We start from the raw sequence: 20,598 nt of genomic DNA on the forward strand, positions 1-20,598 counted from the left end.
TTTTTAATTGCTTGAGCAAGCTGGCACCCATATCGCCAACTTTCTCATTAGGTTTGGTTCCCAGAGTCGCTCGCTATCACTCAGAGCGTGCTCATTATATTCGGGACAGGATTGTAATATATGCATGGGGTAGTGGGTTCGACTGCCTGCCTCGTCGGCCGTATACTGATGGGGGACGGAATGAAAAAAAAAATGTTGATGCACCGCCGCTCTTTTGGCGCATGTTCAAGAACCCCTAGATGGTCTGAATTAATCCGGAGCTGTGCACTATTTGGCATCATGTGGCGTCCGACTGCGCAGTTTCAAAAATTAAACCACAGAGTTCTTTTTTTTTTCTTTTACCATTCCAGCTTAGTGAAAAACAATAGTCGGTGTTTGTCATCTCTTGAAGTTGCTTCTGAAGTTCACACCATCTCTCATTTAGGCTTTATGGCGCTCGTCTGATATCTTCTGTATGGGGGCGCAAATTGGTTTCTGCTGCGCGACCTTCGCGAACTCGCTGAGATTGGTCGCTTACTTTCGCAATGTATACAGATTCTCTCGCTCTCTCTCTCGCTCGCCCTTCTTTCTTTTGGCACTTGCAGCCGGTAGCCCGCCTATACACTCTCACGCCGGACAAAACAGAAACTGCGCATTGCGCTGTTCCATATATGATTGATTCGCTGCCGGCGCATGACATATATCCGGCCCGAATGAATAATCGCGAGCTTCCATACTTGCCGGAAGAGGAGGAGAGGGAAGGGGAGGAAGGGAGGGAGGTGCGTTCGTCTTGACCAGAACGTAATGAACCAGCGGCCGCGCGGTTAAGATTCACTGCGCTTCTCAAGCGCGATTTTTCTTTCCGAATTCGAGAGCAAGGTAAACTGATCCCGTCTCTCGGGCATCGCGATTTCTACGCAAGACTAAGAAGTGCCCCCCGGGAGAACAGAAACGCTTCCCCTCTTTCGGGCTATTTGGAGGCGGAGAGAGAAGGCATATGGGCAAGAAAATATTCGGGTGGTCGTCGCGCGCGCAATTCCCTGTTGTTTCTGTTTCGCCCAACCAAGTAGGGGGCGATGCAGGGGTGAGAGATAGAGTCGCAGATTGGGCGTCGCGGCCCCCCTCTCCTTCTTTTTCTCCTTCCTCCCGCAGTGCATTCTGTGGTCGCGCAGGCACCGGCGCCTATACTTCTCCTGCTCATGAGGCCGAGACTAACAAGGGGAAGAAGCAGACGAAGAAAGACCCTGCGAACTTTTCTCTGCAGCGGGATGCCGGGCCCCGATAAGGGCTCACGGCTCATGCATGGGAAGGAATAGCGCGGACGACGTGCCTTGTCTCTCTCGGTTCGCCATTTCTTTCTTTCTTTCTTTCTTTCTTTCTTTCTTTCTTTCTTTCTTTCTTTCTTTCTTCTTTTTTGAGCTCAACTGCACCGGAGGTGCAGTCAGTCTTTCGTCGTGGACACTGAGTCCTCCTCCTCGTCGTCTTTTTATCTGATGAGCCCGCGCCGTTTTTCAGCAGCCCTCGACTCCGAGGCTGTCCCCGCAGCGCTGATGTAGCAGTGTCCGTGCGAGCGCAAGTCTCCTCCAATCGTCCAAACATACATACGCCAAACGGCCTCCTCGTCCGTTAATTTCCCCCCTCTTTCTCTACGGTTTCGCTTCTTCTTCATCTTCTTCTTCTTCTTTGTCTTTTTGCAATTTCGAGATTCTAAACTCCATCGATTCCCGCAGAAACGTTCGCTCTTGTATAGGGAGCTACATATACAGACGTGTGTCCTCTTCTCGGCATGCCCGTCTCAGTCTTTGTCTCCGCGCTCGATCGGAGAGCGTTTGTCTTCCGACGCGCTCGGTCATCCGATCGCAATGATAGGAGCTCCATCGTGGCGAATTTACGGTTGACTTATCGGAAATGCATACAAACGCGGAGCGCGCTCATGGGATCTCGCATGCGAGGAGATGCAGCCGGCCCTCCATCACGCTTGTCCTTCGCGAGTGGCCAGCGTCGACCGTGTTCGGGTGTATACTTTTGGGACCTAAGCGGTGGCACTTAGCCCCCCGATGTATAAGTCTGTGATGATCGGACCGGCAAAGGCACCCGAGAAACAGCAGCGTGATGGCGCGCGCCTTCCCAGAATTAAATACTCTGTTGTTTGTTTTCCTGAGTTTGCTGATAAGCTTCTGCTTTTCTCGGTCGCTTCTCCCATAATCTGGTATGCAGCTTTACCGCATACGAACAGGTTCACCTGCAGGCTCGAAAGCAGGTTGTGGGCTGTGCTGGTTGTATTTGTGCGAAAGCTCCTTTGGTGGCTTTTTCTGGTGTCATTGGCTATACGGCTTAATTGCTCTCGCTACAAGCGCCGACTTCTTACGCGCACTCGTTCGTGCGACTAACGCGGACGACTTTCCTCAGAGATATTCCGTCGACCTTGCGCATGCGTCACCGGACCTGCTTGCTGGCATGAAAGGGGGTCTTGTTCAACATGTACAGAACAGCATTGCAGTAATCTGGTAATATCGTTGTTCGACGACTACTTGTGCGAAAGTGTTATAGCAGCTTTTTTTTTCTTTCTCGCTATCCTTTTTCGTTTATTGTTCCTTTTCAAGTATGTAGAAAGAAAGGGAAATGACAGTAGGCGTTAACTATTACTTTTGTGAACTTACGGCATTGGTTGGAAAATATCCTGCCGTCGAGCAGGTCGTTTCCTGCAGACGATCCGGTAATGCTCCGTGCACCTATAGGGTGTCATGGCTCACAGAAGCTCACCGTATACGCGCCCACACCAGAAACGAACGTGTTCGTTACGGGTGCAGGGTTCAGTGAGAAAACTTAGGCGTGTTTTTGTGGACGACATATTTGCCGCGAATAGGACACATGCACACAAAAAGAAAGATACTTTGACCGTGACACGGGCGGCGTCCACGTCGTCGTCGATGTGTGTCTTTCTTTTTGGGTACGTTCAATTCGCTGCGTATGTGTGTTTCAGCAAATACGGACTAGGTCAGGAAGCAGTTCTCTCGAGGCGGCTTTTGTGAGATTGCAGAATCGAAACGCGAATTCCATCAAGCGAAGCAGAGTTCGAGACGAAGAGGCTGTGGAACGCGCGTTTGCTCGGTAAAAAGACATTCCTCGTTATTGCACTACCTTTTCGCAGCTCCTCAACGGCTCCACGCATTTGATACTTCTGAACTTCTATATGTACTCTTCAGTGACCGATCGTAAAGAAATTCTATATAGTATACATGTCCAAAGCTTCCGGTGGTGCCACTGACAAGGAGGCGCTTATTTGTTTCTCCATCGTGTTATTCTCCCCCCCTCCCCCCCCCCCCGCGCAAGTATTTCTATGCAATTGTGTACGTAATAATATTTACGCCAAGTATAGTTTGGAGAGAGAGAGAAAACATTTAATTGGACCATCGAGGTCGTTGCTCTTGAGGTCGAGTGGGTGGTGTCCTCATTCCAGGGCTCCACTGGCCATGGCTGCGCGACGTACTTGCTGGACGAGAGCTTCTTGTCCCGCCAGGGTATCGCCGGTCAGCTGTACCTCCCACCGCTCAAATGACGTGCTAGGCGTCTTTAAGTGTTGAGGTTTGCCCCCGCACACCCACGAGATGTGAAAGAGTGTACGGCGTGTGTCGCCGCACCACGGGCAGATGCCGCGATATGTATGTGGGAACATTTTACTGTATCTGTGTAAGTTTGGAAATGTGTTGGTCTCAATAAATCTGAGAGCTACTGCATCTTCCTTGCTGAGATTTCTGTGAGCGGGAGGACAAATGCTGTGGTTGAGTCGCTGGATCTCGAGTCGGTCGCAGTATACAGTTGGATGGCAGGGGCACGAAGGCAAAGGGTGGGGATTGATGAGACGATTGGTCTTGCCCCGCTCGGTTGATTAGCGCTCGACCTAGGGCGTTCGCCCATTCGTTACCCTCAAGACGAATATTTTGTTTATCCGGCAAGTGGAAGTGGAAGAAAACACCAATTCGCGAAACTTTAATAATTCGCCGTATCTCAGTTCTCCTAGAGTACTTAAATTTATCCTGCGTGTTCATCCTACAGCGCACTTTATTCCTACGAATTTTCATGTTGACACGCCTGAGACACCCCTGTAACAGCACATTATTGAGTGTACGAATAACAGAATTTCTCCCAACGACACCTTCATTTACCTCACACGCATTTTGCTTTTCCACGCATGCGTAACATTAATTTCTTCCGCACACGTGCGCGACATACCTTCGGATATTCTCATCGCGCCTGGCATTAATAATTCTCTCAATAAGCTAGTTTTCGTCGACACTTAAAGCGGGAATTTCGGAGCGGGCATCATCTTGATGAAATCCAGTTGGTTAATCTTCGAGGTAAGCTGGAACAGCTCATCTGAACAGTAACAAAGAAGCAAACCCAAAGAATTGTGATTGGATGCGTTGTCCTTGTTTAGTTGTACTATTTCGATCCGCTTATCTTTTAGCGGACATTCTCCACCGCATATATAGGCTCAAAAATCTTCATTTGCGTTCTCTTAGTCCTCTTCCGGTATTATAATATGGAATCGAGAGACGACTCGTTCGTTTTAGTTTATCATAGTTTTATTATGCAATTGCGAAGCACCATATTGGACTCGCGAGGTGTGTGAAGGCTTCGGCTGGCCGCGTTATATGTTTCTGCGCTAGATTGTTCGTGCTTGTAAATTATAACAACACGCTTGTAGCGTGCAACAGCCTCCCGGTCTATTCTGCGTGGGAGGCAGACAGAGGTGTACAGCGCGTGCAGGCGCACACGACTTCTTCAAGAGGTTCGTGCGTCGTCTTTATCCGGGCGAGGTGTAGCTTGCCGATCTGTATAGTGCACGGACGCATGCATCTGTTGTCTTGTGATGTTCAAGCGCCAGAAATGCCATGGATTCACGCGAAGCGAAGCAGGGGTTGCGACGACTTTTGCTCCAACGTCGCGTGGTCCTGTCCAATCGTACATGTTGAGAGGCGAATATCTATATATAGTGGGTCCCGCTTTTCCAGCGTCCGCCGCAGGCCTCTCTGGCGGCGTCGCACGCGCGTGCGTAGCGTTTCTCTGGCTAATGTGATTTGGATGGGGATTCGCAATCGAATTAGAGCCCCCCGCTGTATATCGATCACGTGATTGCGCCCTTGCGCGCGCCGCCCACTGGCGTCGGGCCGCGCAGAACGGCGCCCTAAACGGATTAGTGCGCGCGGCTAAGTGCGCGACTCGTCCTGTATACGCGCTCGGTCGAACAACGGCTAACGGCGACGCTTCCCATTTTCAGTTTCAAGCGCGCGTGCTTCTGTGTGGCAGGGGCGCCATCGGCGAGGGGACGTAATGGACGCTTGCCGCCGGGCAAGAACGCGCATATACGCCGAGAGACGCGTCGCGGCGCGCGCCGCTGGAGGCCTGCGCGGAGTAGTGCGACGGCCCCGCCTGGCGCACTCTTCCTTTCCGATTGGATTCGCTTGATGCGCTTCATCCACGGAGGGGCCACTGCTTCGCCCTCTGATGTCAGATCAGTGGCGGCTTGTCCGTTCTGCGCAGCTGCCTGAAGCTCCTCGCGATTTTTGCGCGCTCGTAGGGCAGCCACGATGCAGCCGAGCGTGTCCCTTTCTTTCTTCCTTTTTTTTTTTTCGAATAACATCTTCGCTTTCTGAGTTTGGATTCGGTTATAAAAGGGTTAAAGTGTGTATAGAGGGTGGCTTGCACGATAAGTTTAAATGATCATTTCGGTCGCCTCCCTAAGAGCGCGGTATAAGTACGCAAATAAGCTCGGACTGTGGCTACACTTAGACTATTCACTTCGCGTACAACCCAAGACAGAAATGTTACATAAATGAATTCCCAGATTTCTGCGTTAGACGACGGTAGTTCTGGGGAAACGTGTGGACGTGTGGACGCGGCCGGGAGCGCTGCCATTCTCATGTCCTTCCGACTTGCTTCTTGGGCCGTCGACACCGTTTCGAGTGCATTTTTTACTCGGAGCTTTGCAGGCTGCACAGTCCTGTGTGAAGCCTGTTTACGTTCTTGCAGATATCCGCTGCCTGCCAGACTATCACATATCGTTATTGTTCTTTATTGATTTTATCGGCTTCTTTCCATCGTTCCGCGGCCGTGCACGCGTGAGAAAGCGAACACGCAAACGTTGTTCATATCGCTGTGCGCGCCGTACGGCGCCGTTCATTCGCATGACGCGCCATAGTCTAGAGATGGACGCGGCGCTGAGTGGGGCTATTGTAGACCCCCCCCCCCCCTCAGTGCCTCAGCGTGTGTGTGTGTGTGGGTACTGTAGCTACCGCGCGCGGGATATGCGCTCGCGGGACACCGCCGCCGAGGGAGCGGTGCCAGCAGCTCTGCCGCCCGGCGGGTGGAGGGGGGCTTCGCTGCGGGCTCCGATGAACGGGAACGATTACGCGCTGCGCAGGTTCCAGTTACGATTGCTATCGTCGCTGCCGCCGTCCCATATGGAGTGCCTAATGAAGGCCCGCGAGCGCAAGCCCGGGACTATGTACACGCGTGCGTCGGGGGACAACACCCCCTAGCTCCGCGGGTCTGCTTGCGGCTGCTGAATCGTTGCGTCTGAGTCGCGTGCTAAGTTCGGAGCTGTGGGCGCGATAGGCAGAGCTTCCGCTGTAACCGCGGCCGGGGGCCAGATCTGGCCGCCGCATCTCGAAACTGTGTGTGTGGCGCGCGGTTCCAACAGAGTAGCGCCACCGCGACGTGTTGAACGTTTCAGACAGGCGGAAGAGGGTCCGGAGTACGCATGATGGGGGGGCATGTAGCAGGAATTAAAATACAGAACGCGGGTGGTGAACACGTTTTAACGCCTCCCGTGAAGTGGCGGGCCACCGGTCCAGAACATCTATGCCATACGAAGGGCCTGTGCCCCCCCTATGGCGCCGGGCGCTCCGCCGAGGCTGTCATGTGCCTATAGTACATGTAATCGCGCTTCCCCGCGTGGTTTGCGTGCTGTGCTACAAATACACGTTTCCAGGAGCAAGGGCGCGATGTACACGCGCATTGGCGGAGCGCGCGCTCGTGCCGCTGATTGATGCCCCTCCGCGATTAGAAAATTGCCGCACTGCTTCCTCCTCCGTGCATCACTCGGCAGCCGCTTCTGCCGCGCTGCGTGGGCGACGGAGCGGGGTGCGGTTGTTCGCAACGCGTTTCAATCTGCGACCGGTCACTGGGGAAAATGAGCGGCCGTCGCCGCAGCACAGCCCCCTTCGGCGGCGCCGACGGCTTGTGTCTCACGCGTACGTGGGGTGTGCGGGATCACGGGAGGGCTTCGTTTATCTCCATTCTGTTCTCTGCTTGAGCTGGCTTGGCCACCGTCATTCCGCTTTTCTTACTATCGTGCCGTCGGTGTGCTATTGTGGGCGCTTAGTGCCCGCCTGGACGCGCGTTTTCCGGCCTACGTGCACGATCATAAGAATGAGTATGTGAAGTATGTAGGATAGTTCGAAGATCGGCCTGACCGCGAGCGGAGGGAACGCATACGAACTCGTCGCAGTTTTAATGGATGGCGCCTGCAACAGATCTGCAATAAAGGTTGCAGTTCATTATCATCTACAACTAAACCTTTGGGTGCTCATCATTATTCTTTTTTTTTTCTTCACGGTATCCATGACGACAGTGCTTCGAAAATTCGCAAGTGTAAAGGAAGTAACGCGAACGTTGCCTTAAGGGTTGTTTCTTCAGAAATGGCTCTACGTCTTGCTAAGGAACTACCGTGCACAAAACGCGTATAACGCTTGTAGCTATGTGGTAATGTTCGCTGGGTGTGCGCGTGGTCATGTACGTACTTAATCTGAACAAGGAAGTCCTTCTTTGAGCGTCCTTTTCAAGCAAGTGCACCTTTTTCATATCATTTAAGTACCGACGTCTTACCCTTCTTCTTTTTTTTTTTCTTGGCAAGGCTCTCTGAAACTTAGCTATGTGCGTCACTGGAAGTACCTATAATTATTGAAATAGACTAATTGAAACACACACACACACACACACACACACACACACACACATATATATATATATATATATATATATATATATATATATATATATATATATATATATATATATATATATATATATATATATATATATATATATATATATATATAGCCAGCGCCACCACTCACAAACCTTGGCGGTTGACACTAACACGCCCAGGGTTAGTTGTTTTAACAAAACGTTAATACCCGAGAAAGTGGATGTGAAAACGGTGCCGCGGTAGCTGAGCTGGTAAAAGCATCGCGCGCGTAATGCGAAGACGTGGGATAGTTCCCCACGTGCGGCAAGTTCTGTTTTCATCCACCTTCGCTTCCATTGATTTATCATTTCTTTAATTCAATCAGTAAGCACAAGTAATTTCCCCTATGTGGTCCTTGGTGTCTTTGGTTGTTGGCGCAGGACAGAGGTAATTGGAGATCGCAGGAGATCATCCTGCAGTGGGCATAGAATAGTTCGATGGTGGTATATAATCCCACGACGCGTGTTCTGCCTTCTTTCCAGGAATTGAAATCAACGCCACCCGTAGTGGCACATTTGTTGTTATGACTGTGGTGTCGCACAGTGCTAGTATAGCTTCAGCAGAGCCCTCGCATTGACACGTGCCTCGACATTACCTTGTGTGTGCAGGCGATCAAGTACTGCGACCACGTGCATGGCAAGTGGCACTTCTCCGAGATCCGGGCCATCTTTTCGAGGCGCTACCTCCTGCAAAACATCGCGCTCGAGATCTTCCTGGCTTCACGAAGTGAGTGCAGCTGGCTTGCAGTTTGTTTGTTTATCTTTTTGTTCGTCATATCATTGTTACAACTATAGCGCTTCACATCCCCGGCTGATCAAGTTGGGGGATGCTCATATAATTCCTTTTTTTAAGAATTCTCGCAAACTGTACCCCCCATGCCAGTCTTAGAAAAAAAAAGAATAGGTAAAGCTCTCCTTTATAATTGCACCTCTTTCGTTACTGCGCTGGCTTTTGTGAGATTGAGTAGTCATTGCTCGTGTCAAAACACCGTTGTTTGCCAGGGATTCGGCAATTCTTGGTTCATTGCAGCTAATTCAACATGTAAAGGGGCATCCCTTCTGAGGAATTCTGGTGAAACCATTGAAGCGGTTTCCCTATATATACAAAAGCGCCTCACTGTTTGTAAAGAATCGACTGTTGTAAGAACTCTGATGCGCAAGCGACACAACGGCCGCGTCGATGCTAGACTACAGTCGATATGTTAGCGTGAATGTTGAATAAAACTCTGCGTAGGATACGTTACTTACTACCTGTGGCTAAGCATTAAACGTCAAGTCCGACGATGGTTCGAACGTTCTCGGTTTGAAAACAGATATAGATTGGTTTAGTTAAATACGTAATTATGACATTTGCTTTCGGGTTCTTCGAAAATATCACGTATTTCCTCAGTGCCATAGCCGAGGAGCGGTAACGGTCGCTTCCTCCTGACACCATTGCATGTAAAGGAGATTACCCTGCTCCGTTTGCCTTGATGGTCCGTATACTAGTCGACGACGTCGCCATACCGCCCTGCGAGCCGCTAAAGATTGCGCCAAATTTGATAGCGGTATTTGCGTCAGCTTTGAGGCGTTTTTCTGTATACGTTTGCCTCCTCATGGTGGGCATAATTTTTATGGGCTAAAAGCATTCACAAATAACGCTCGACTACTATTCTTTCCTTCCTTGAGGAGCTCGTGGGCTTCACTTTTAGTACAAATACATGTAATGACGTTAGGGCCAGACTTGCGAACAAGGTTCGCATTCTTATTTTGCTTTGTCCCAAGCTTCCATTCTTTCGGTTGTCCGCTTGTCTTCTCCCCACCAAAGTATTTCCAAGCCAATGGCTTCATTGGTTATCGTCGAATGTGATGTGAACATGCTAGCCTCTTGTTGCCAGAATTTATTTGCATGAAGAAAAAAACATTTCAGTTGCCCCTATAGAAATACTTCTAAACGAAGTTAGAACATCCAAAATTAGTTTCATACCATTTGATGGGCACTGATTGTGTTTTGTGGGCTTGTTATGAAAAACTGAAATGAGCGTCTAGCCCTTTATATATATATATATATATATATATATATATATATATATATATATATATATATATATATATATATATATATATATATATATATATATATATATGTGTGTGTGTGTGTGTGTGTGTGTGTGTGTGTGTGTGTGTGTGTGTGTTTCGCATTTTCGCACTGGGCAAGCTTGAAATTGGCAGGCCTAACTGCTCCGCATATAATGGGTATACCTGTAAAACAGACTCTATTGGCAACGTATATGACGACTGCAATTTTCGCGCCTGAATGCACTGCGTGAGGTTCTTGGAGCGCTCCCCTCCTTGTAATATCCGCGTGCAAAGTTTCCTCATTATTTTTTTTTTTTTTAAATCCGAGATGGTGACACGTCGACATGTTCTTTCGGTTGACTACATATGACGTCAGAATCGGGCTTTCTCTCGCTTAAGCGTCTGATTCGGGTTTAGAAGTTCAGATGTCGTGTATATGTCTCAAAATCGCAACTGTAGACTTAGAGGGGCTAGTTGTTGGCAGTCTCACGTGATGCACGTATACCCTCAGAACTGATCGTGCCGCCTTTGTGTTGACGAACGGCCTGACGGGAAATGTATGGCGGAGGAATATTTTGCCGTGGGCACTGTAACTTGTTGATCACGGCTGTGAAGTAAACTATATTTCGCGGCAGTAGAGAGAAGCCATCGTCGCTCAACGCTTCCAGGTGGCCTCTTTCTAAAAAATTCAACGAACTGCCTCGGTGATCTGATGAGGACACGCTTTTATACGGCTTGGCACGGCTGGTAGCCGCTGTGTCCATTCGCCGAAATTAAAATGGTCCGTATAGGAACGTGTATGCTGCAACTGCTGCGCCTACAGATTATGCAGCGACGGACGACTAGCCTCAGTCGCCTTTATTCTCTGTCGCATTTTCTCATTGTATCGTTTATATGTGTGCTATACAATGTGGAAATGTATAATAAGGTGGCGATCCTATAGACTGGCGCTGTTATACTATGTCAGACTCATCTCTTGTATATTAAAGCATTGCTGCGAGCGTAGAAAACGCCTTAATGAGCCGCACTTTCCTGGATAAATCACTAAGCAATCGCGTAACCCGACCGTGCCCAATGGCTTTTAGTTATTTGGCACAAATTTCTTAAATTAAACTTATTAGTCACACTTTTCATTTTGTTTCGCGGCCGAAAGGTTGGAACGCTTTTTTTTTTTTATTATTATTGTTCGGCATTAACGCAAATATATGAAGCTAGGCACGCGTCTGCAGGAAAAAAAAAAGAAGATGGCAGCACTGTCGCTCCGGCGGCAGCTGTATCGCTCCTAAAATAGTGTAACGTACAGTTTGCAGCCTCCCGGAGGAGGCGCAGCCGCGCGATTGCTGCAGGGCTGTGGGAGCCAGGACACCACGCGGGCACCCGGCAATCTTCTCGCGCGATCGCCGAGACCTACGTACTCTTTCATAGCTGAACCCCTCTCCCGTACTTAGGTTGCGGTCGGGCCTTTGGGAAGAACGTGGGGGGTTGTACATAGGGGAGGGGTTGGGAGGCAGGAGGAGGGTGCAGCTGTATAGGCGTTGATTTAAGGGGCGCGCCTTTCTGTCGCGGCGCCGAGACGCGAGCTCCGCGCGAAGCGGTGAGATTTACGGCGCGCGCCGGGCGTCGTCGCGTCACCGTGGCGCGGCGCGCACACGGACGCGGCAGCCGCCACGATGTGTGACCCTGCCGCTTTGGCTGATGCTTGAAGCTAAAACGTTGACCGCTAGCTCACCGCGATTTGCTGTTCGCGGTGCAGTGCTCGTGTGCTTCTTCACCGGTGAGAGTTGTTTGCGGCGTGCTGGGCATGCGGAACGCCGGCCTTACCTCTGAGAACAACAAGCGTGGCGTGACATTCGATGGCAGCGCGCTCCGCAGAATGTAGAGAAGCTTCGCTCGGGCCCTCGGGTGCTGCGACGTCGACGCGCGATCTGTGAAGGCTTTTTTTCCCCGGCACTTTGGATAGCATAACCGCACGCGTTGCACTTCACCTAACCATCGTATTGCGTCCCATAACAGTTGGCTCCTATGATCTCACGATTGCGTTTACATGTGACAAAGAATAATATGAAATTGCTAAGGCGACAGCATTAGGAGCTCCATCTTGCAGAAAATCTGGCGTCCGGCGTAGACCGTCCTCTCGCGAAAAATAATTCCAAACCATGCATATTCAATATATATATATACGGCACTAAAGTTGCTCCTACCTTCTCTGTTACGTTCTTTACAAAGTTATTCCTCGGAATTTTGAGAACAGTAGCCCACAAGCAAATGTGAAACAAAACACCGACAACGCATACCTTTTGTGTTAAATCTTCTCAGACTGAGATATCAAAAGTACGAAACAATAACAGAAGATCTGCCCACGCAAGAGGCCGTGTTTCTACTAAAAAGCTCGCCTTCGTGCATAGATTTCGCCGCGAGCGTATCCCGTTAAACATTGCGGTTACGTGAGCTGCATTGCCCGGGAGCGTGAGAAGCAGTCGGGGATGTTTGAATGCTATCGCGTTCCACTTTTAAAGGCGAAGCTTAAGCGTCCTCCAAATTTTTAACTGTAAGACCTGTAGTCAGGGGCGCGGTCACCTATGCGCGTTCGGGCGTAAGGTTTCGCGCAAATGGCGAGTAATAACTCTCGTGTAACCTCTAGCACACGATATATTGTTCGTAACTGCATGTCCTTAGCGTACCGCTACAAAATCCAGCCGATCGAAGGAAATTTAATGTTCGTGTTTGATTAGGCAACGCACAGGAAGCACACGGTTCGCGAGTCTGATGCGGACAGTAGTTCTGCCCATGTTCTCATTTATTATACTATCCCAAAGGGTCAGTATTCCTCAGTGTTGTAAATCAGTCCGCGTGCACGAGTTCTGTTGCCGTGCCCTGTTCCGCGGCTTCCGTAGCGGGCCTCGTGATTTGAAGCTTTGGGCCGTTAACGCACTATATTCGTAAGGATTTCGAACAACAGAGATTTTACGGAGTTTCTATAGTGCACCACTGTACGGCAGTTCCGGTCACGCGCGCAGTGGTTTCCGAACTCTTTAACAAAAAACCGTATACACGGGCTATATAACCACGTTTGAAATTAATGGTTTGCTCCCGTTTACGTGTCGTGGCGCTAAACGGTCGTTGTATACGGCCCTTTTAGTTCGTTTATAGGACCTCCTAGAAAGGCTCTCTAATTTGTTACTTTTGAAGCGCATTCTTTCGCGCCGTTAATTTTTTTCGGAAACATTCTTTCTGGCGCTTGTATAGAAACCCTCTCGCGTGGGCTTCGCGCTGCCTAGTGTATTGCACAGAGAAGGAATGGGGGAGGGGGGGGGGCGTGTCTATCAGCTCGTGGTGTAGTATACACATGTCGTAAACCAGCGCTTAAGTGGTTGGTTAAAACCCCGGAGCGCGCGCGCGCGCGCGGCCCGAACTCGGGTCGGCCTGCACCGCGGCGCGCGGCCATCAGTCAAGCTCCCCGAGTTGGCGGATGCTGCCCGCTCGTTGTGTTTACGAAAGTCGCGCGGCGACCACTATTCGTCTCTCGGCTCTGCGGCAGAGACGAGTCGCGCGCGCACTATACTCTACGCAGCTGTGGCACTCGCAAGAGAGGCGCGGGTAAACAGGCCCGCGCGGAGAGAGAGCGCGAGAAAGGTTGCGGCGGCTGCGCCTTTTTAAGAACGTCGGCCCTGCAAGAGGAGAGGAAGAACGCGGGAGCCTTGAATGCGTAAAAAGTCGGGTTGAATAACGAGCCACGCTGGAGATAAATAAGGAACGCGCTGCTTATCATCCGTTCTCGCTAAAACCGTGCATTGTCGTGACGTCTGGGAAAAATAAAGTATGCTTCTAAGTGTGTTTAAAGTATGCTTCTCCAGTGCTGAAGACAGGAAATTTCCGTTCTGATTACCGCGTTTTCAGTATCTGAAACCGTTGTTGGTGCGTGCTCCTTACATCCGTATTCATGTAACGTATACTCCCCGTTTCCATCCTCGTAACAGACGCGTGTACTCTGTCTTCGACCTCCATCCCTGCTGCGCATACCCCCATCTCGTTACCATCTCGGCGGGGCATATATACTTTGTGTCTCTAGTTCACATCCTTGTAAAGCGGCTCTCCCATTACCGTCTCCTATATATCTCGCTCCTTGCACGGTCGCCCTCTTTGTTGCACTTCGGGTCTCTTACCGCGGACCTTTCTCTGCATGCGTTGTCGTCTTGTTACATAGCGTTTGTTTGAGCTAATTGTGGGGGTCAGTCCCTGATTCGTGGGCGTCCGCGTACGCTGGTCAATCGCGACGCCCAGTGATCTGGCGACCGTGGCATATACCCGCCGATCGCAACCCGTTCTCACATAACTGCGCGAACGTACGGCCCTGCGATTTCTGTTCCTTGTGCCGTTCTTCGTATAGGTCATCTTTATTTGCTGTTGTCATTGCCTTTTGTCATTGGTCGCACGCCGTCTTCCCCTGTATCGGTCACCGCGCAAGGCTGATCGGAAATGGCCGGAATATGGCAAGAAGAGACCTCAAAATCGTACGAATCACTTGATTGAATTCCCTTCGTATACTCCGCGGCCGCTGGGGCTTTCCCTGCGATGCACCGATTTAGTGCGGCGACTGCAGGCGCAGCACACGTGCTGTCGGCAGCCTTTTCGAGAGAAAAGCGTTTCGAGCCGCGAGTGAGCGGGCAGGAGGGCAGGAGGCGGAGCGACAGTTCTTTGGCAGTCGCCACGACGCGCGCGCGCGCGCGCTCGTTCTCTGCTGCGCCCTAACGTCTCCGCGCCCGAAGTGCTGGCGCGACGGAAGACGAGAGCGAAAGAGAAGACGCGCTGAAAGGCAAACACACATAACGCGCATACTTTTCGCCGGTGCGGTTTCGTGCGGCGTTTCGAAAAGGCGACGGCGTCACGCCGGGCTTTTCCGCAGCGCACTTTCTGACGTTCCCTAGTGGGGGTGCCGTATATATATCCACCAGACGCGGTGCCTCCCCGTCCCGCCATCTTGGCTCGCTTGCGAGAAAGTCGTCGCTGTCTGCACTGGGTCTGCAGGCTCGCGGATACTATATGGCCGGTTGTGCAGCGGTCATATGCAACGCTCACCGCTGCATAGCGTCTGGCCGGAATATATTATTACAAGCGAAACGTTCAGCTAACTGGCGGGCGTGGGAAAGGAGGTACCTGCCTACCCTAACCCTCGCTCCCGCTTTTCCTTCCTTCTTTTTACGCCGCTTTCGGCGGTCTGTAGTATCTTACGTGCTCCACTTTTCTGAAAAAAAGAAAGAGAAGACCGAAAGAAAAGAGAAGTGAAATGTGGCATTTCACTGGAATATTTGCTAAGTGTTCCCATTAAGTATGACGCTGACTGCACGTGCTGCGTACAACCTATTGCTTCTTTAACTATAAGGGCACCTTGGAGGGCGCCTTTCAAAGCGATTGCGTATACCGCACCAACTCCCTGTCGTCACCGTCGAAGGCCTCGTTGACGGGTGTGCAATAGGGGTATACGAAAGAAGCTGCCGCCGTCTGTCGTTGCCATATCGCTCAGCGCTGCATGGTCCATATAGGCCGTTTGGACAGTCGTCGCTTGTCAGCAGGACGCGTCGAATGTGTCATGTGACGTACGTGGTCATTTCCAGAATTTGCCACGTTATAGTTCTTTACTTGTCCCAGCATCTACTTGACAAAAATAGTACTCTTATTAAGCTTCCGTTTATTCAGTCTTAGCGTTAGTTTTTGCAGGCAGTATACATTTTAGAACACGTGCGCGCAATATTGAAAATGTTTGCATCGAAAACTCGGTAGTTCTTGAAGCGAGCTAGTGTAGAACGTATTGTTTCCGTGATTTTTTTTTTTTCCGAGCTTCTTAGCTGTTGGTCATTCTTAGCTGTTGGTCAATCGCCAAAACAGCATGAAACGACACCCGGCTATAGAAGACGTACCGAAGCAGGAGCGCCGTTTTGGAGATATCAATGTTACCATGTTCGTGTATTACCGCTACGGGTTTTCATAATCCTACCGTCCCATTATTCGCAGCGTATCATCAGGCAAAAGATTGAAAGTGCGTCATATATAGGAGCACTCGTTCGCATGCAGTTAATGCACTCTGTCCTAACAGAACGCGGGTGTAGAGACTTTAAATTCGGAGGAGTACGCGAAAGCTGCGAGTTGTCACAATAATTTCGAGTTCTCATCAACTCGTTATAAAACGGCATTTCACACTCAAAAGAGACGCATATTAAAACGTTTACCCCCCTTGTTCTTTGTATTATTTATTTTTGGAAATGGCATCCAAGTCCACTTGCAAGAAGTCCGATCTCGGATGATTCGAATTTCTGTTAATCCAAACAAATCTCAAAAGCCTCTGTGCTTTCAATGCATTTTGAAACCGCTTCGTTCGTGCAAGTATTGCTGTTAGTTCAAGCTTTTTGGCTTCATGAGTAAAGCAACTCGGCTGAAGCAGCTAGTTGAGTTCAAATAAGCATCGGTTAAAGGGCGGTCCCTTATATTTATTTATTTCAACGAAATCTTTAATCGATATGGCAGAATCCTTAATCCAAACCGAGCTTATTTTTTCAACGCACGCCTTTGTTCTAGCGTGATTTTTTTTTTTTTGGTACTGAGACAAGGTAGAAAATGCGGCTTACGCAATTGCGTACTCTGTAAATTAGCTCTCTTGTCACGAATTTCGGGGATTTTTGTACGTCCTAATGCAGACATTTATGGCATCGTGAGATCACTCGAATATCTCGCCCGCCCAACCAATCTTCAAGCAAGTTTTAGACACTTATAGGATAGCTTGGTCGTCGTCACCTAAAGGTGACGCAGTATACGCTGTCGTACGCAGCACCTGAAGGTGACGCAGTCATTGCTGCGCAGTACGCTCGCCAAACGCACGTCCGCTTATACGCGGCCTTTCAGCCCCATTACTCGCATCGGCGAAGGCTGCCTCGTTTCATGGCATCGGCGAAGCTTCCGCCCGCCGTTTTCTGTCGCGGCGCTCGTCTGCTTGGCCCGACGGAAACGCGCCGAAACCCGATAGCCGCATCGTTGTCACCGAGCGTCGTGCCGAGCTCGGCTCATTGAGCGCCACAGCTGGCGCCAATCGGACCGTGCCCCGTAACTTAGACGCGCGGGGTAAAAGCGCGGGCGCCCTCGCTCCTTTTTGCCGGCGATTTAGAGGAAGGAGAGGTCGCCGTCTCCCGACACGGGGCAGTGTTTGGATCGCACCGCTGGCGCGATCGGTTGGGAACTCGGCGCTGACGCCCGTGGCTGTACCTGGGTCGCAAGCCCCAAGGGTAGCGTTGGCCTGGCGGCCTGGGGTACAACTGGAAGCATCCGAAGGTCCCGGCAAAGCATGAGTCGACTGGTAACAACAAAACAACTTGTTTATTTTAACATGGCAAAGAGTTGGCGGTCAGGTTGACCGAAGTAGAGAGACGGGAGAGCACTTTACTCAACAGAAGAAATCGGAGCCCTCCTTTTGGCGTCCGGGGGCAGCTGTTTTTATACTCTCGCAGTTGAGGGCAAGAAGGAACCCCTCAAAAGACGAGCACGTGAATGTACAATGGGCTAATGGTGACGCACACTGTCGTAGCGCTGCCGTAGCACCATGTCGAGCACGATCTCGTAGCACCCTGTCGTAGCGCTGCCGTAGCACCATGTCGAGCACGATCTCGTAGCACCCTGTTGTAGCGCTGCCGTAGCACCATGTCGAGCACGATCTCGTAGCACCCTGTTGTAGCGCTGCCGGTCGGGCACAATGACTGTAATGAGAGGATGATCCCTGCTTTCGCATCGCCTGGTTCTGGCACAATGACTGGAATGAGAGGGTGATCCTTTGCGGTCGCATCGCCGCAGTCGCGCCTGGAAACACCTGCCGATGAGCGTTGCGGCGACGACGATCGGGCCAAAATGTCTGCCGCCCCGCCGCAGTCGCGCCGGCAAAACCACGTGTCGCAGGCGAAACGCAACAGACCGCCCCGCCGGGGGAAGGAGATCCCGATGGACAGGGGACTGCATCCGCTGTCCGGAGGGATGTCGCTCGATGATGCTCATAACCGAAGTCGGGCGTCCCTCGACGTTTCTTGAGCGCAGCGCACAGAGAAGGCCTCGTTCTCTCGTTCAGGTTCGCACGGGACACTGCAAAGTGACTTCGGGAGAGTTCACATTTTTGTTCTCGTTTCCGGCAAGCGTTAGAACTACGCTGAAACTCAACCGCTCAGTCAGCAAGCACGGCACAACCCTCACTAAGCCCTGCCAGGCTCTTTCCCCTTTTTATACCACTGCCTAGTTCCTTACAGTAGTCTAGCATCACTCAGAATGCGTCCACAAATTGAAAAATTGCACTAGAAAGCATATCATCACTTTGAAACACTAAACAAAAGCAATATGTTAAAAAAAATCCTGCCTCAGGAAGAAAAACATCAGTAACCAACAATTTTGAGGCTGATTCCTACGTTAGGGGCTTCGACTTAAGCCATCGGCGTTACCGTTGAGACTCCCCTTTTTGTAACGCACCTCAAAGGAATATTGTTGTAAAGCGAGGCTCCAGCGCAGGAGGCGGCCATTTTTGGGAGAGATGGTCTGCAGCCATTGGAGAGGGCAGTGATCCGTCTCAATGATAAACCTCGAGCCGGCTAGATAGCATGACAATTTCTGAACGGCCCACACGAGACATGCACACTCTTTCTCGGTGGCGCTATACGCCTGCTCACGACAGGACAGCTTACGACTAGCATACAGGACGGGGTGTTCTACTTCTCCATTTTCCCGTTGGCACAGTACAACGCCCATGCCTCGCTCACTAGCATCGCACTGAACAACGAACCCTTTTGTATAGTCTGGCGATCGTAGCACAGGCTGGCTTGTTAGGGCACTCTTTAGGGCGCTAAAAGCTCTTTCCTTTGTCTCGTCCCAGACGACTGTTTGAGGCTCTGTCTTTCTTAGAGCATCCGTCAGGGGAGCCGCGATATCAGAGTACCTAGGGATGTACCTCTGATAGTAGCCGGCGACACCCAAGAACGACCGAATATCGGTCTTGGTGCGCGGTTGCGGAAAGTCTCGCACAGCGGCCACTTTTATTTCAGAGGGGCGGCGACGACCCTGACCAATCACGTGACCGAGGTAGACAACCTCGGCCTGTGCTAACTGGCACTTAGGAGCCTTGACTGTCAAGCCCGCTTCGCGCAGGCGGGTTAGCACTGCCCGCAAGTGTGCCATATGCTCAGACCAGGATGCGGAGAATATCGCTACGTCGTCTAGATACGGTAAAGCGAATTCTTGCTGTCCCCGCAACACTTTATCCATGAGACTTGAAAAACAGTATGGCGCGTTCTTCAAACCAAAACTCAACACTTTAGGACGGAATGTTCCCATTGGTGAAATGAACGCCGCATACCTACTAGCCTCTTCTGTAAGTGGAACCTGCCAATAACCCCTGACAAGATCTAGGGTGGAAATAAACTGAGCGCTACTAACTTTCTGAAGGCGCTCCTCGATGTTAGGGATCGGATAGATTTGATCCTTAGTGATGGAATTAAGCCTGCGGTAGTCGACGCAAGGACGAGGTTCCTTGCCCGGTACCTCAACTAAAATCAAAGGGGAGGTATAATCACTCTCACCTGCCTCAATAACACCGAGCTGTAGCATTTTCTTTACCTCAGCCTCCATAATATCGCTCTGGCGGGGTGACACCCGATACGCCTTGGATCGTACTGGCTCTGGGGAGGTAAGTTCTATATCATGAGTAAGTACAGAAGTCCTACCAGGCCTCTCAGAGAACAGACCTTGAAACTCTTGTAATAGCTGGTGTAGTTCGGTTTTCTGCTCGGGCGACAGCGGTGCTTTACTGATAAGGTCACTAATGACTTGACCGGTGTCTTCCCTGTTCGTCACTGAGCCTAGTCCCGGAAGCTCGACCGGAAGCTCTTCAGGAACGTTTACCATCATGCACACCACTGCTTCCCTTTGTCTATAAGGTTTGAGCAGATTACAGTGGTAAACTTGCTGTGCTTTCCGCTTTCCTGGCAGACTTACCACGTAGTTAACGTCCGACAGTTTCTGAACAATTCGTGCTGGGCCCTCCCACTGCACGTCTAGTTTGTTGTTTAGCGATGTGCGCAATATCATGACCTCATCGCCCACCTCAAAACGACGGGCCCTGGCTGTCCGATCATAATAAACCTTGGCCCTCTGCTGGGCCTTTGTCATTGCTTCACCTGACAACTCCTGTGCCCTTCTTAAGCGTTCGAGGAGCTTAAGTACGTACTCCACCACGACTGGGTCGTCGCCCCTACCTTCCCACGATTCTCGAAGCATGCGAAGCGGAGATCGAAGCGAGCGACCGTACACCAGTTCAGCTGGCGAAAACCCCGTAGCCGCATGCGGCGCGGTCCTTAAAGCAAACATCACCCCAGGCAGACACAGCTCCCAGTCAGTTTGATGTTCAAAACACAAGGCTCTCAACACGCGCTTCATGACGGAGTGGAGCTTCTCAACGGAATTCGACTGTGGGTGGTACACTGAGCTGTGTAACAGCTTTACCCCACACCTTTC

General features: G+C 50.7%; 1 protein-coding gene across 4 annotated transcripts in view; it reads left to right on the forward strand.

Moving 5' to 3' along the window:
* rg (A kinase anchor protein rugose) overlaps positions 1-20,598 on the forward strand; it is a 336,839-nt gene that overhangs the window by 261,954 nt on the left and 54,287 nt on the right. For all 4 annotated transcript variants that reach the window (XM_075689210.1, XM_075689211.1, XM_075689212.1 and 1 more), the window contains exon 38: positions 8,620-8,737. In XM_075689210.1, the coding sequence (XP_075545325.1) occupies positions 8,620-8,737 (118 nt within the window). The remainder of the gene's footprint in view (positions 1-8,619; positions 8,738-20,598) is intronic.

Source organism: Dermacentor variabilis, chromosome 4 (assembly GCF_050947875.1).
Source record: "Dermacentor variabilis isolate Ectoservices chromosome 4, ASM5094787v1, whole genome shotgun sequence".
Classification (NCBI taxonomy): domain Eukaryota; kingdom Metazoa; phylum Arthropoda; class Arachnida; order Ixodida; family Ixodidae; genus Dermacentor; species Dermacentor variabilis.